The sequence below is a fragment of the Elaeis guineensis genome, chromosome 7, assembly GCF_000442705.2.
Source record: "Elaeis guineensis isolate ETL-2024a chromosome 7, EG11, whole genome shotgun sequence".
In the NCBI taxonomy this organism is placed as follows: Eukaryota; Viridiplantae; Streptophyta; class Magnoliopsida; order Arecales; family Arecaceae; genus Elaeis; species Elaeis guineensis.
Genome location: NC_025999.2, coordinates 93039810 through 93057812, shown reverse-complemented (window position 1 = coordinate 93057812; position 18003 = coordinate 93039810). Strand labels below are relative to the sequence as shown.

Below are 18003 nucleotides of genomic sequence, written 5' to 3'. Positions count from 1 at the left end.
CGTTCATACATAATTTTGGGAATCGCATGCATCCGGTCATTCATTTGTATCGCCAATAAAAGTGTACCTCAAATTTTGTTTATGTAATTTTTATGTTCATACATAAATCTGGGAATCGCAATCATCCATACCTCGTGAACGCCTGTACTTGTATGATAGCACCTCAACCAAAGAACTTGAAGTGGCAATGGCTAACTAGCCCTATGTTCACCTTTTGTAAGTTTAAATCTTGTTGGGATATACCGATCGATCCTAATATCGATTTACCAATATTGACTCATCGATGGATCACGATGCCGATCCATCCTCGATACCGATTCCGATGGATCCCGATGCCAACCCATCCACGAGGAAGGACCGACCGACTCCATCCGTCCGACGATGGGCAATACCAACAGCGACTACCGATCATGCCCGATCGGAGCGGATCGGTCGGATCGGTCGACTCTACCTCTGATAGTCTGAAAGCCGATCTAGCATCACCGACTCCCTGTCGGATGGGACACCACCGACTCACCGTCGGATTGGACAACCGACGTCCGACCTCTGCAGACCCTTCTAGACGTCGGATGAGCGGTATGGGCTGCAGTCCTATCAAGGACATGTCGTGCAACCGTCAGGGGGCGTTGCCCTGCCAGGTGCCTGGGGTGCTGTCCTGTCAAGGACACGAATTAATTCCTAGGACCTGTCAGCTCGTCAACGACGTGACAACCCCCAGCGATTTGACAACTCTCCAGTTGTCTAAATCACCGACAGCAGGACCATACCGCCTCTTACTATAAATTGGGGAAGGCAACAGTGCTGAGGAGGTCCTTTTCGAACCCCTTGAATCTCTCCCATTCTAGCTCTCGTTCTCACCCTCTCCTCTCGTTGAGCTCTTTGATTCCTTTCTACTGTTACCTAGTCTCCTCTCTGACTTGACCGTCGGAGGGTCCCCGCCGGAGTCACCTCCGGTCAATGCGGACTTCTTTTGCAGGCGCTCGTTCCCGGCGATCAGGCGACGAGGGGATTGGCCACAACAGATTGGCGCGCCAGGAAGGGGGGCTCACGGGTTCTTCTATCAACAGCACTAGGGAGGTCCCCCCACGGAATCCAAGATGACAAAGACAAGAGCTCAGCGGTCGAGGGTCACTGGATCGGCGATACGCTCTTCCCACCGGAAAGAGGCCTCCCCTCCACCTTCCATGGCGGAACCTAGCTCTCCGCATCCTGCGGTGACCACGGAGGCACAGATTACGGCGATCATGCGGCAGATGACCGTGCTGACAGACGCGGTCAAAACCTTCAGCAACGACCGATCCGGTTGCCGTCCTCGCCGGTCGAGCAACCGGCGGCACATCCGATGCCCTCCAGGAGCAGCCGCCGACGCCCGCATCGGTCTCTGTCGCCTCTTCGGGAGCACCTGCCACAGGGCTCCCACCGAGAGGAGGAGGGGCGGCCACGGTGCGACGCCCATCGGTCTCGACAGCCATCTCCCTCCTAGCTGGAACGAGCAAGGAAGGAGAAGCGACCGTGAACACCGTCCGCCTCTCTCTCGAACTCCTCCGGAGACTCCACCCCCGGGGTCTCTCAGCACCGATGAATCGACGACTACGAACGTAGGTTAGAAAAAATCGACCGTCGGCTTGTCCAGCTGTAGGTGGACGGACAGAAGTCCTCGAACGACGTCGACTTCCAAACCGCCCAGCCTCTCTCCCGACTCATCCTCGACGAACCGATCCCCAGTCGGTTCAAGATGCCACACGTGGAGCCTTACGACAGCTCCACCGACCCAGTCGACCACTTGGAGAGCTACAAGGCTCTCATGACGATTCAAGGGGCAACCGACGCTCTTTTTTGCATTGGCTTCCCCGCCACGCTCCGCAAAGCTATCAGGGTCTGGTACTCCGGTCTTCGATCGGAAAGTATCCACTCCTTCGGACAGCTCGAGCACTCTTTCGTGGCCCACTTCAGCACCAGCCAGAAGCCACCACGAACTTCGGACAGCCTTTTCTCCCTTAAACAAAGAGAAAATGAGACGCTCTGACACTTCGTGGCGCGATTCAACGCGGCCACGCTTGAGGTTCGGGACCTCAATGAAGACATGGCCATCTCGGCCATGAAGCGCGGGCTGAGGGCATCCCGATTCACCTACTCCCTGGACAAGACCCTCCCCCGAACGTACGCTGAATTGCTGGAGCGCGCGTACAAGTACATGCGCGCAGACGAAGGAGCTTCCGACCGGTGCCTGACCGAGCCCAAGGGCCCGAAGGAGAAGCGAAGGAAGGGTCGGGACCTGCCGTGCCTAGCAGGCCCCCGACCGACGGTCGGGTCTCGCCTCCGCGACGGAACCAGAGGTCGTCTCGACGGCGGAGTCCAAGGCCGACACGCCCCAAGTATGACTCCTACACTCCTCTTTCTGCTCCTCGTGCGTAGATTTTGATGGAAATCGAAGGGGAGGAATACCTGCGACGGCCTCCACCTCTGAAGGCAAAGGGCCTCGACCGACGGAAGTACTGTCGATTCCACCGAGGCCACGGTCACAATATCGAGCAATGCATCCAACTTAAGGATGAAATTGAGGCCCTCATACGTCGGAGATACCTCGGCAAGTTTCGGAGGAACCCGCCGACTCAATCCGTTGCCGACCGACGACCCCAGCCGACTGAAGAAGCAACGACTAACCGGCCCACGGTCGGGGTCATCAATATGATTTCCAAACGACTGAGCCCGGGGACGTCTGCTGGAGGGGAGCCGACGAAGAAGCCGCACCCGAACGATGTAATTACTTTTATAGAAGAAGATGTTCGGGGCATCCAAACTCTCCATGATGACGCTGTTGTTGTCTCGACAATAATAGAAAATTATGATGTAAAAAGAATCTTTGTAGATAATGAAAGTTCAACAAACATTCTGTTTTACTTGACCTTCTCCCGGATGCGACTGTCGACCGACCGACTCAAGAGAGTCTCTACACCCCTGATAGGCTTCGCTGGAGATGCTGTCGCGGTGGAAGGAGAAGTTACCCTGCCTGTGACGGCTGGAGCCGAATCACGATAAAGCACAGTCCACTTGACTTTTGCGGTCGTCCAAGTACCCTCGGCCTACAACGCTATACTTGGAAGACCCGGAGTAAACGCCCTCAAGGCGATTGTTTCGACGTACCATCTCCTGATTCGATTCCCGATCAAAAATAGAGTCGGGGAGATGTGCGGAGACCAACAACTCGCCCGACGATGCTTTCAGATCTCTGTGCAAAGCGACGAATCGAAGGGCCCCCTGACGGTCGACAAGCTAAACCAACGGGAAGAAGAAGAGCGGGGTGAACCGACCGAACAGCTCGCTCCCATCTCAATAGTGAAGAATCCCGACCGAAAAGTGTGGATCGGGTCTCAATTATCCGACCCCGAGCGATGACATTTGGCGGAGCTACTGAAGGCCAATGCCGACGTATTCGCCTAATCGACGGCGGATATGTCGGGAATTTCTCAGAGACAATGACACACCGACTCAACATCGACCCAGCGATGAGGCCGGTAAGGCAGAAGAAGCGGTCTTTTGCTCCTGAAAGATAAAAGGTCATCGACGAGGAGGTGGATAAGCTACTCGAGGCAGGCTTCATTACAGAGACCACCTATCCCGACTGGTTCGCCAATATCGTTATGGTGAAGAAAGCCAATGGAAAGTGGAGGATCTGCATCGACTACACCGACCTGAATCGGGCCGGTCCGAAGGACAGCTTTTCACTTTTGAAGATCGACCAGCTGGTAGACGCGATGTCCGGCCATTGACTGCTCAGCTTCATGGACGCTTTCGTCGGATACAACCAGATTTGAATGGCGCCCGAAGACGAGGAACACACCACCTTCGTGACCCCCAAGGGCCTCTACTGCTACAGAGTAATGCCCTTCGGACTGAAGAACGCTGGAGCCACCTACCAACAACTTGTCAACAAGGTCTTCAAAGATCAGATCGGGCACAACATGGAAGTATATGTCGACGACATGCTGGTGAAGAGTGCGCAAATTTCGGATCATGTGCGGGATCTCGAAGAAACTTTCCGCACTCTACGACGACACCGGATGAAGCTGAACCCGACTAAGTGCGCCTTCGGGGTTACCTCGGAGAAGTTCCTCGGGTTTCTCATTTCGCAATGAGGAATCGAGGCCAACCCCGAGAAGATCAAGGCTATCATCGACATGTGACATCCGGACACCAAAAAGGAGGTGCAGCAACTCAAAGGAAGGATTATCGCGCTCAGCCGATTCATTTCTCGGTCGGCCAAGAGATGCCTCCCGTTCTTCAAAACTCTGAGACGGGCAAAGCATTTCTCTTGGCCGGATGAGTGCCGACAAGCCTTCGAGGAACTGAAGAAATACCTGACTTCTCCGACCCTACTTGTGAGGCCGGAGGTCGGGGAGATACTGTATCTTTACTTAGCTACCTCCCCGGAAGCAGTTAGCTCGGTGCTCGTCCGAGAGAACAAAAATCGAGTTCAGCAATCGATATACTACGTCAGCAAAGCGCTTCACAAAGTCGAGACTCGGTACTTGAAGGCAGAGAAAATGATTTTCGCTCTGGTCATTTCAGCACAGTAGCTCCGCCCGTACTTCCAGGCGCACGCTATCGTGGTCCTCACCGACCAGCCCCTGAGAGCAATCCTGCACCGCCCTGATACATCAGGACGGCTGGCGAAGTGGGCTGTGAGACTGAGCGAATTCGACATCCAATACCGACCGCGACCTGCTTTGAAAGCCCAGGTTCTGGCCGACTTTGTCGTGGAATGCCCGACGACCGACCATGCGTCGGGGGAAGGAAGCCCCGAAGAGGTTGGGACCTCCGATTGTGACCCCGACTCAACCTGGGTGTTGCACATCGATGGAGCCTCCAACACTCGAGGGAGCGGGGTCGGGTTCCTGCTCACCAACTCGGAGGGAGTGGTTACCGAACACGCCCTCCGATTCGACTTCAAGGCCTCCAACAATCAGGCCGAATATGAGGCGCTCGTCGTGGGCTTGGGGTTGGCACTGGAGCTCGGGGTCGACTGACTCAAGGTCTTCTCCGACTCTCAACTGATCGTTGGACAGGTCAAAGGTGAGTTCGAAGTGCGGGATCCGACCATGGTCAAATACCACCAAAAAGTGAAAGATCTCGTGGCACCCTTCAAGTACTTCGAGATCTTCCACATCCTCAGGGTGAAAAATGCTCGGGCCGACGCACTCTCCAAGCTCGCGACATCCGACTACGGCACCTTGGGTCGGACGTTCGTAGAAAGTCTTGAACAACCGAGCATCGACAAGGTCGAAGAGGTGCTGCAACTGGTGACAGAGCCGAGCTGGATGGATCCGATCGCTCAGTACCTGACCGACGGATCTACCCCCGAAGACCCCGCGAAAGCCAAACGACTCTGGTGGGCGGCTTCACAATATGTGATGATCGACGGCCGACTATACAAAAGGTCATTCTCCCTTCCCTTGCTGAAGTGCCTGGGGCCGACCGACGCAGACTATGCCCTCAGAGAAGTGCATGAAGGGATCTGCGATGATCACTTGGGGGGCAAGTCTCTGGCTTACAAAGTCCTGCGACAGGCTTACTACTGACCCACTATGAAAAAGGATGCAGCTGAGTTGGTTCGGAGGTGCGAACCATGCCAAAGGTATGCCAACATACAACGCCGACCCGCCAGCCAGTTTGCTCCGGTCGTCGCCCCTTGGCCCTTCGCCCAGTGGGGAATCGACATACTCGAACCCTTTCCTCCGGCATCCGGACAAAGAAAGTTCATTGTCGTCGCCATCGACTACTTCATCAAGTGGGTGGAAGCTGAGCCCCTGACACAGATTACCGAGCGGAAGATGGAGGACTTCGTTCAGAAGTCCATCATTTTCAGGTTTGGATTGCCGCACTCCATTATCTCTGATAATGGGCGATAATTCGACAACCAGGACTTTAGAGACTTCTGTGCGAGATTTCATATCACACACCGACTGACCTCGGTCGAACACCCACAATCTAACGGCGAAGTCGAGGTGACCAATCGGACCATCTTACACGGACTAAAAACCCGACTGAATGAAGCAAAGGGCCTCTGGGTCGAGGAGTTGAACTCCATCCTGTGGGCATACCGGACGACACCCCGGGTTTCGACCGGAGAATCACCTTTCAGTTTGGCCTATGGAACGGAAGCCATGATCCCACTGGAGATCGGGTTACCATCGATCAGAGTCGAGCAGTATCACAAGCCAGACAACTCCGAGTGTCGGAGAGCTGACTTGGACCTCTTGCCCGAACTCCGATGCGAAGTACAACTTCGTATGGCTTCCTACCGACAAAAGGTGGCCCGATATTACAACGTCAAGGTCAAGCCGAAGCTTTTCAGGCCTGGAGATCTAGTCCTAAGAAAGGCAGAAGTCTCGAAGCCCCTGGACCAGGGAAAGTTATCCCCGAACTGGGAGGAGGATTCCCTGACATAGCCTCCTGGCCAAGTTGTGGTCGGCCAGGGCTGATGCTCCTTCGGGGGCCTGAGCGCCAGGTGACGCGGCGCGACTTTCCGACCTTGGGTCGTTAGCAAGGGCCATCAGGGTTTTCCCCCGATCGGCCGCCCAGGCCCGTAGGTCGGGGAAGGAGGGGATGCTCGAGCTTGATTGAGCACCCTCGACGACAGCAACGGGCACCGACGGACGACGTTCAGGTTTTCGAACGGTATCCGTTGCCTCCTCCATCGACGAAACCGTCGATGTTCCCTCGGTCACTCCCTCCACCGGCCGCTCCTCCGGTAGCACTGTCGGAGTCGAAAGTGCGATGACCGGCTCTGACTGATCGGCCTTCGATGTGGTGGCGGCCGGCGCTGCTGTCGAGGGCTTCTTCGGAGGTCGTGAGGGCCCGACACCAGACGCCGGCCTCTTCCTCGCTGCGTACTGTCTGATCTCGGCATCGGTCGGCCTCATCCTCGGTGGTGTCCCTGCAATTTCAATAAGAGAATTAGCACATGTTCGGGGACCAACGCGAAACCAACGCGAAACCAAAAGACAACCAATGGATCGGGCGGTACCTAGACGGGGGACCAGGCTCAAGCCAGCATCGTAGAGGGCTTGTTCGGTAACAAGCTCCCTCTGCTTCGGTACCGACATATCTTTGAGTTGGTGGAAATCCTCCTGGTTGTCCGCTTCCACTCGGCTGTTCTCGTTCGCCTCGGTCCGAGGCACGCCCCAGCAAGAAGGAAAACCCCAGGGAGAAGAAGAGGAAACGAAGAAAAACTGATTCTTCCACCCGTGGATGGACAATGGAAGATCAGTAATGAAAGAAAGACCCTTCCGGGGGTTGAAGAGCCACCACCCTCGGGCTTTAGGGTGGGGTCGGAGGATAAAGAATGCCCGGAAGAGAGAGATCCGAGGGTTGGTCGGCAATAGCTGACACAACAGGACGAAGCTGATTATCAACCAAACTGAGTTCGGCGCCAGTTGTGCCGGACAAAGTCCGTAATAATCTAGCAGATTCCGAACAAACTCCAGAATCGAAAGCCGAAGACCAGCCTGGAGGTCCTCGATGTACAGAGCCACCTGGCCCGCAAGCGGATTGTTGACCCGCCCTCCGGCCCCAGGGGCGGAGAGTCGGAACTGCTCCGGGATACAATACTGTTCCCGAAGCCGATCGATATTCGGCCCCGAAAGTGAGAAAACCTCCACTTCCGGGGTCGACCGAAGATCATCGGTCGGGTTCCCCGATCGAGCCTCCCAAGGAAAGGTCCTGGCCATGACACCGAAACCAAGAAGAAGGGAAAACCAGAGAAGAAGGAGAAGAAAAGATTTCAAAGGAAGTGAGAGCAAGACAAAAGGAAACACAAACTCTGGATGAACCTTCCGAAGAACGGGGATGGGGGCAGCTACCTGCGACAGAGGAGAGACCGTTTGGGCAGAGTCTCTGCAGCAAGACCGTGAGAAGTGAGGCTTTGAGTACAAGCGGCCCCATATATATAGGGCTTTCCGACAGCCGGGATGTGGCCGCGCCGACCAAGACCTCTCGGATGATCGACGCGTGGCGACATCCGGGCCCTCCTCAGGCCCGACGGTTCGGCGCACCCATCCCAGATCAGGCCACGTCGCCTTCATTAATACGAATGACGCCGGCCCAACGACCTCCCGATGCTTGGCAGGAAGGCCGCACCTCAGAATTAAATCGCCTACGGCGATTCGCATCCCCGATGGGACGCCTCACAGCGGTCCGCGCTCCCAAAGATGACGCCAGGCGGTGGTTTGCATTCCCCAAAAGGCGCCTGACACAGGATCGTTTGACACCAGACCGTCCGACACTGGATCGTCTGACACCAGATCATCCGACACTGGATCGTCTGACACCAGATCGTCCGGCACTGGGTCATCTGACACCGGATCACCTGACGTCAAATCATCGAACGTCAGGACGCATGATGTCGATTTATCCGGATCGTCCGCTGGTGAGATCAGCAGAACCAAGGCAGGACGCAATAAAGAATCCACTCCTTTCGCCCAACGCCCCACCCGCGCTGAAAAGCAGGCCGATGTGACATCAGGCTCAGGAGTGGGGGGGACAACTGTTGGGATATACTGACCGACCCTAATGCCGACTCACCAACGCCGACTCACGATGGGTCACGACGCCGATCCATCCTCGACACCGACTCCGACGGATCCCGATGCCGACCCATCCACGAGGAAGGACCGACCGACTCCGTCCGTCCGACGATGGCCAATACCAACAGTGACTATCGATCGTGCCCGGTCGGAGCGGATCGGCCGGACCGGTCGACTCTACCTCTGATCGTCTGAAAGCCGATCTAGCATCACCGACTCCCTGTCGGATGGGACACCACCGACTCACCGTCGGATTGGACAACCAACGTCCGACCTCTGCAGGCCCTTCTAGATGCCGGATGAGCGGTATGGGCTGCAGTCCTATCAAAGACATGTCGTGCAACCGCCAGGGGGCGTTGTCCTGTCAGGTGCCTGGGGTGCTGTCCTGTCAAAGACACGAATTAATTCCTAGGACCTGTCAGCTCGTCAACGACGTGACAACCCCCGATGATTTGACAACTCTCCAGTTGTCTACATCACTGACAGCAGGACCATACCGCCTCTTACTATAAATCGGGGAAGGCAACAGTGCTGAGGAGGTCCTTTTCGAACCCCTTGAATCTCTCCCATTTTAGCTCTCGTGCTCACCCTCTCCTCTCGTTGAGCTCTTTGATTCCTTTCTACTGTTGCCTAGTCTCCTCTCTGACTTGATCGTCGGAGGGTCTCCGCCGGAGTCACCTCCGGTCAGTGCGGACTTCTTTTGCAGGCGCTCGTTCTCAGCGACCAGGCAACGAGGGGATTGGCCGCAACAAATCTTGTAGTCGAACGTGAGCCATTTCTTCCTCCATCTTACCAGTGGTCATGACCGAGGGAGTCATGTTTTCTAAACATTGTGAGGGGCTTCAATAGGCATAATCATTAACAAAATGGTAGACACTATCATTATTGTGAAGAATCGCATGAGAATGTATTTAACTTTGCATTGATTATATACCAGATAAATCTTACCTACATATATAGGGTCAAAAAATATAAATAATATCTTCTGACAAATTTTTTTGGATGAACTTGGACCAATACAAATGGTATCATAATGTATCTAATCTATAGTCCATGTAGACTAGGAAAGATTATAGTATGAGCCTTTTTGGAATTAACCATAAATTGATTTTGATATTTGTGATTGGGGAAAATTCTTTGTGCACCACCCGCAGTGTAAAAAATCTGACATAAAACGTACCGCTTCGTCCTATTGGATCACGTAGCCACTGCTTTCCAACGTGCATTTAATATCCGCAATTCTATTTTTTCGTTTGAAATTTTGAATGACGAAAATACTCTTCTTAAAAATTATGACATTCTTTTACAAAAATTAAGATATCCCTTCCCTTCCAAAAAAATTATGACACTTCTTCACAGAATTATGACACTCCTTCATAAAAATTATAACACCCCTTCACAAAAATTATGACATCTTGTAAAAAAATTATGACATCCTCTGTAAAAAATCATATTTTCAACGCAGGTTGCCATAATATCAACATAGGATGTCGTAATTTTTTTGAAAGAGAAGGAGTGTCATAATTTTTAAAAAGAATATTTTCGTCATTCAAAATTTTAAACAAAAAAATAGAACTGCAAACATTAAATGCGTATTGAAAAATAGTAGCTACGTGGTCCAAAAAAATGAAGTAGTTCACTCCCCATCAGATTTTTTACATCATAGATGATGCACAAAAAATTTCTATTGTGATTAAATTTGAATCTTTAATTTGACGAAAATGCGAGAACTTAACCGTCTGATTTTTTTAGACGTGGCTCGGGTCATTACAACTATTAACATGTATTGTGAGAGCAACTTGAAGCACTTATAAAGCCTTACATGTAAAATGGAACTTCTCGATAAATTGGATATCGTACATAATTTGAGGTAGGTGTGTGATTACTAGACTGGCTTATAGATTAGAAGGATTCATTAATAAATTAATCAATGAACTATGGTTGAATCTCTAGAGTGACATCCACCAACGCAACCACCTACTTCAAATTGTCCATGTCAATAATTTAACATAATGGGAAACACATAACAGCACATGGTTGATGGCATAGCTACAAACTTTTTCTTTTTGTTAATACAAATTGTAGTTTAGCTCTCCTATCGGAAAAACTATATCCTGCACATGTCCACCATGTCAATACTGCATCGCAAGAACAAATGAAGACAATGTGCTTGAGCAGGCAATTGGAGACAAGCGAATGGTTAATGAGGATATAATTTCTCCTGCCATGGAGTGTAAACTTCATTTTCTCATCAATCCTGCCTCTTGGGTGACTTTAAGATTTATTTTATATCAACTTTTAGTACTATCTTATAAAAAATAAAGGTAAGATTTGAATGTCAAGGTCCCCTATGTGTCATGCCGGCGATTCTCGTGGTTCCAACCACCTCACAAAGTCGGACCACGGGTTATACCTTGACGGCCATGGGCGCATCGAATCCGATTTTTAGTCAAAATTTCATACCTGCTCCCAAAAAAAACGTCAGGTGGTCAATTAATTAATATATTGTGGTACGACCCCCACCATTGCACCGGATATTTCAACGACGTCTGGCACGACGAGGGAGGAGAATGGAACGTTATTTGAAAACATACACGTTGGGTCCGGTCGTGACGCGTGTCCAAAGCACCCTTTGGTACCGAGCTGTGCCTCGAAGAAATCTTTGGCTTAAACATACCGGGTGTTTAAGCAAGCCACGGAGGGCAGAAAAGGGCCCGTAATTCGTAACGGCCTTCCCTGGAACGTTCTTCCCGTGCTGCTGCCTTCAATCTGTCATTCTCTAACTCCCCATAGATAAATTTGTCGCTGCCCATTACATCGTCCACCACCAACTTGCCCCCCCCCAAATTTATCATCAACGACGCTCTCCCCAAGGAAAGACCATCGATCGGTGATCGGTTTGAGCGGTTTCGGTGGGAGAGCAAGATGATTCAGCTGTTGTTTGCGCTGCTGTCGGCGGAGGTGGGGATGGTGGTGGTGCTGCTGTTCAAGACGCCGCTGCGGAAGCTGGCCATCCTGGGGCTGGACCGCCTCAAGCGCGGGCGCGGGCCCGTCATGGTCAAGACCGTGGCCGGCACCGTCCTCGTCGTCCTGGCTTCCAGCGTCTACAGCATGCTCAAGATCCGCGACCGCTCTGCCGAGACTGGCTTTCTCACGCCCACCGATCAGGTCCTCATGAGCCAGAACCTCCTCGAGGCCTCCCTCATGGGTACGCCCCCCCCCCCCCCTCTCTCTCTCTCGAATCTTAGGCTCGTCCTCCTTCTGTGATCTGACTCTCTTTTGATTGAAAGTTTCTTTTCCTGATTGGCGATTTGGTTCGATTTATTCGTTGTTGAAATTTTGTGATGTGCGCGATTGCCTATGGATTTATTCTTTAAACAGAGAATAAAATAAAGAGAAGGGTATAAGAATTGATCTAGATACTTTTTGTGATGTCCTTTGGTACTTTTTGTACTGTTGTAGCTTGTACATTGTTTCATATGGTTTCTACTTCTAAAGGAATTTATTGGAATCAATCTGCTATATCAACCTGATCAAACTAGCAATTTACATCTCAGGAATAGAAATTCTACTTTCGGTTCCCTTCACCTGGATCCTTCCTGAATCGATGAATTGAGCCCCTTAAAGACACACTGGTTGATCAAATTGTGATCAATTGTCCAACTCTGGCTATATGAATTCGATTAATTAATAGAATTCATAGTGAATGGGATGACATGTGCATGTTTGTAATTTCCATTGATGGGCACATGATTGGGTGGTCCACTTAAGGTTTTTGCACTATGTTTGGGATGATGTAGCTCTTCAATATACTCTTGATGATTCCTTTACCATAGAGTTTTATGAAGTTGGACCTGAAGGCATTAGAGAATTTGTTTTTACATTTTTCTTCCACCAACATTTTTCCAAATTATGCACCCGTTACCCACAAAGAAGAAATTTACCTTCAATAATTCTTTGCAATGTAATGCCTTCAATAATTCTTTCCAAATTTACCTAGGTGGCATTTGGGAGACTGCTTTGAGTTTATGCAGCCCTCTTTTCCCACTTGAAACGGACTCTGAGAGGGGCTTCCATCTTGATTAAATATGTTTGACGCTTTGCTTGTTTTGTCATGGTTGCCTGCAATTGATGATAGATGGGTAGTTGAACCAAATAAATTAGCTGTCAAATTTCATGGGTCGCCAGCTCCCAGCTGCCTTTGACTTGTACCAAATGGTTTCAGATTTAGGTGTGCATTGAATGGACTAAATGATAGCTTTGCATAATGAAACATTTAAGCTCTTGCATATAAGAGGTAATTTTGTCACAGAGAGTAACAAGCAAAACACATGAGTACAATGAATATCAGGGGAGAAAAAAGTGGGGAAAGCCACATGAGGGCGGGGGCAGAGAGAGAGAGAGAGAGATAACAAGATGTGGGTTGAGGCTTGAAATGTGGGACTCTTGAAGTAGGCATAAGCTCCTGTTTGAAAATCCTGGACGGTTTTTTGACCTGGCATAGCCAAAGCTGGTTAAACTGTTTTGAACTAAAGAAGAGGTAGAGTGAAAGTTTTTTTCACCTCGAATTTTTATGCAAATTACTTTGTCCTATGAACTGTAGTTTTATTTGTAGATCTTGATGGAGAATTCCAAGTATTACCCCAAGCATATTTATCAACGTGCTGAGAATTCCATAGATTCAAATATATGCTGTTTGAATGATGGACATTTTGAAACTCTATTTTTATCATTCAGTTTGTTCGATATCTTCTAGTTTGCCTTTGCCACTTTCCTAATGAAAGGCCAGATGGGGCTTTGCTCTCCTTTTTCTTGAAAAGGGAAAAAAGGGCATGTTCAAATTTACTAATAATAAGAAAGACTTGTAGTGTTTATAAAAAAAATAACAACCAGATTCTATGTCGCATCAAGGCTTTATCATTTTTGTTGAGATGCAATGATTTTATTAATTCATTCTAGAGGTCATCTTTGTTGAGAAAACAAAGATTCCATGGCCGAGAGATGCGACCTACTAGGGTCTCTATGCCTCATTCGTTGCAATTTCTTGGGCATGGAATTCAGATACTAATTTTCTACAATTTAATATTCAGGACATCGCATATCATTCTCCAATAATGGGATTAATAACTTCTGACAATCTCTTATGTTTTATACACTAAAATTGAATTAAGTGTCCTATAATCATCTATTTATTTTATTCTAAACAAAGAAAATTAATTTACTAGAATACTGTATGCAGTTTGTGGACGTGGATTTTTTGGAAGGTGAGTTGTCCTATAATTTACCTTTTTTGTTGTAAGCACATGGATTACTGTCTTTTGATGAATTTGGGAATAATGATCTAGCGCTACTTTATAGGATGATTGACAACTTCTTTACAAAAAAATCAACAGGTTTTCTCCATTCTGTTTAAGTTTTCTACTCGTTTCTTTATCAATTTAATCTGAATACTGTGTCATTGAAATTTTGCAGGATATTCTCTATTCCTTGCACTGATAATTGACCGACTGCACCATTATATTAGAGAACTGCGGGGTTTAAGAAAGAGCATGGAGGCTGTAATGAAACAAAACAGGGCCTTAGAAGAAACAAAGAATGGGGGTTCAGATGACTTAAAATCACGAGACAAGGAGACCACCGATTTGAATGAACAGATCAAACAGCTGAAACTGGAGTTAGATGCGATAAGTAAGGAGGCAAAGGCAGCAGAAGCCAATGCAACAGCTCTAGGTAAACAATCTGAAGGGCTTCTTCAAGAATATGACCGCCTTTTGGAGGACAACAAGAATCTTCGAAACCAATTGCAGTCAATTGATCTCAGGTTGTCACATTCTGATAGCAAGAAGAACCCTTGAGATTATCATGAAATGTTTTGCTGTTGGGTTGAAAACTTAATTTTCCTGAAAGAACCATCCTTTTACATTTTTTATTGGATATGGTGTCTAAAGATATGGTGTCAATCCTTTGATGAGTCATATGAGTCACTGCAAAACAATGCATGATCTGATCTTATGATCTAGCAATTGACATGTATGGTTAGGGGTGTTAAAAATGAGTACAGCAAGGTTCTATACAAAAATAGCTCTAAACTAGCTCTCGATGAATTGCCTACTGATGTGGTTCTTTTTGGGTTCTAATGTGTTTGCGGTAGTCTGTCATCTTTTAAATCGCATTCTCTTTTTCATGGTCCTATATTTTCTGATTACCACTCAGAATTTTTGTGGGCCAAAATTTGCTTTGAAGTCCAGTCCTCGTGATAGAAAGTATCTGCTATATTATGTTGTTCCTCTTACTAGACTTTAGAAATTCTTTATATACCGCAGGAGGTATAGAAAATTCGACGTACTATGTACCATCTCATTCGATTGGTCTACGTAGCCATCGTTTTTCAATGCACATTTAATATTAGTAGATCAGTTTTTTTGTTTCAAAATTTTGCACGATGAAAATGTTCTTCTTAAAAATTATAACATCATTTCATAAAAATTATGGCACTCTTTATAGAAAATATTAAATTGAAGAGGGATGTCATAATTTTTATGAAAAAATATTATAATTTTTAAAAAAGATGTCATAATACTGTTTCCGCATATATTTATTATCTTTTTTTTTCTCTGTATAGTATTATGATACTTTTCAAAAATTATGATATTTCTTCACAAAAATTATGATATTTTATTTTAGTTTAGTATTTTTTATATAATTTTTGCGGAGAAATGTCATAATTTTTAAAAAGAGATATCATAATTTTTAAGAAGAATATTTTCATCATACAAAATTTTTAAATAAAAAAATCGATCAATTGATATTAAATATATATTGACAAGCGATGGTTACATGGATCAATCAGTTAAAACGATACATTCTATATCAGATTTTCTATACCGTCTGCGATGCACAAAATATTTTTCGACTAAATTTTATTTGTTCAACCGTATTTTTTAATTTTGACTGAAGACCTGTTTGTTCAATTGTTTTATTGATTGTGTTCACAAGCTATAAATAATTTGTTTTGTTATTTTGGCTTGTTGTCTTCGTACGTAGCTGACAATTTGGTGGCATCGATTCATATCGTATTAAAATTTATTAGATATTTTGTTTAATTTTTTAAACATGATTCAAAGTTATTTTTCTTTGAAGATTATTTTAATTCTCTTCTTTAACAGACATGGCTATCTTGCTTCTTCTTTTTTCCTAGATATCATCAATACTATGTTGGTGATCGTACCAAGTCCTGGATCCGGCTTATAATTTTTTTTTTTCGTTGAAAGTTTTTTCTCAAAATTTTCTGCTATCCATACTTCTCTAAGGCTCAATCTTGATCTTAGACCTAACTCTAAACTCAATATAATTTCTTAAACCTTATCCACATCTAGGTCTGGAACAAAAAACTTTCCATCTTTCAAGCTAGAAGAACTTTGACTAAACAAATCCACTATAAGATGTTCAAGAATTGGGTGAGGCCTATATTTTATGAAATTATTATGAAATTAAGCAAATCAAAAACAAACAAATTAAATATGTTGATTTGAACATAAAATTTTAATCATAGCAGAAGATTTTATTATTATTCAATCAAAAAAAAAAATTTATTATTGCATGCTTTTGTTATAGGAAGGAAGCGAGTAAAAGCAAGCATGCCCATGTTAGGTAACAGTAATTGGACCTTGAAGTAATTATATGATCCTGACTTTGTCATCAGTCCCTGGCAACCTCACGTTATGACCTCTTGCTGAAAAACGACAAAAGGTGATCAAATGTTGTTGACCTCAAGGAGAATGAATCTTATGAATAAACTAGTATACGCGGAATTCGTAGGCTCTTGTCGACATGAAACCATAGTTTATCCCATTCCAAATCAAGTAATGACCTCAGCGACTTTAATATCTCCAACTGGGAACAGTGGATACTCGTTCTTTTATCATGATCCTTTGACACTTAGGAGGAGCCTCATGTAGTCTCAAATCTAAATGGTCTCCCCAAGACATTGTATCTTCTGGATAAGCGTCCAAGTTCGCTTGCTCGAGATAACATCGATGGGTTTGATGTTGACCCACGAGAGATTGTTCTGATAGGCAGACGCTCTGGTTGGTCGGACCGAGCTGGAGCCAATTCAGTTATTATTTATGAACTCTAAGATGTTCACACACAACTTGTTCAAGGAAATTAGTGAGAGTTTGAGGTCAATGAGGTTTGCATTTATATTTTTTAGGTTAATTTTCACAGTTTAGTCTCAATAGATATGTTGGTGCACTAAATCAATTCCAAACCACGTGCCATCATCATGTGAGGTCAAAGAACTATCAATCTCGAAGTATCAAATTGCGGTGCGTTAACTTGCTGATAAGCAGATTCAGATCGGTATTTTATCGATCTAAATTGAGATATCCCGATATTCTATGATCTGAGATGACAGGTCTCAACTGATAATAACTTATCTCTGTTTCACACCGATCTTTTACCAAGGTAAACCACTATATTAGCGGCAGCAGTCATCCTGTAAGAGCCCACCACAATCTCTACAACTAAGTCTCAGCTGGCCACGATCTTATATACAGTTGGCAAAAACGGCCAAGTATGACCTCACTTCCAGCTCATACATATAGCTGTACGCCAACTCACTTACAGATAGCTCTAACCGCCTAACCAATTCCTATAATGGCCTAACGAACTCTGAAATGGCCTCGTCAATCCCTCTATAAATAGAGAGCTAGAGATCCTCCATCGGTAAGTCCACAATTCTAGGATTATGGGAGACTTTGTCAGTGGAAACTCTGGCAGTTCTTGAAGAAGAACTCTAGTTCTCACTTAGTCTAATCTCTCCAGTTCCATTCAAAACCTCTTCTCATGCTCCTCTACTCTTTTCCACCCTCTATCTCGAGACTTGAACTGACTTAGGCATCGGAGGGTCGAGAACCGAAGGATCCCATCCGATTTTTGACTAATTTTGCAGGATTCATCGAAGAAGAGTCGAATCAGATCGCTACAGCCACTCCAGTCCAGCTTCATCTGATCCTCCTCTATCCCAGATTTTGAGTCTCACAACAACAAATTGACACTAGAGGAATGGGCCTTTTTTTATTTTTTTATGAAAAAGATGATTAAACCACATGCACAGCAACCCTCTCCCTCCTCTCCAGAAGGAGGAATGCCGGAGGCATCACAACAACAACCAATTACTGTTGATCTCCAATAATTCAACTTCTTGGTTTAACAAATTTAAGTCCTAACACTGACTGTTCAATAGCTTCAAAAGGAGCAACAGCAGAAAGAAACTCCTCCTCCAAAGGCTGTATGTCAACACAGTCATCAACCAGCTCTTCAAGATAAACATCATATTGATGAGACTGACAATGAATTCATCCCCAGTACAATGAAGGTTCAAAAGAGGATGATCTGGAACATAAGATTCTGGATC

General features: G+C 46.7%; 1 protein-coding gene across 1 annotated transcript; it reads left to right on the top strand.

Moving 5' to 3' along the window:
• The first annotated feature begins 11334 nt into the window (after positions 1 to 11334).
• Positions 11335 to 14532, top strand: LOC105048548 (uncharacterized). The gene is made up of 2 exons (XM_010927887.4): positions 11335 to 11793; positions 14058 to 14532. The coding sequence occupies exons 1-2, from the start codon at positions 11511 to 11513 to the stop codon at positions 14438 to 14440; spliced, it is 666 nt and encodes a 221-aa protein (XP_010926189.1). The 5' UTR covers positions 11335 to 11510; the 3' UTR covers positions 14441 to 14532.
• The last annotated feature ends 3471 nt before the right edge of the window (positions 14533 to 18003 follow it).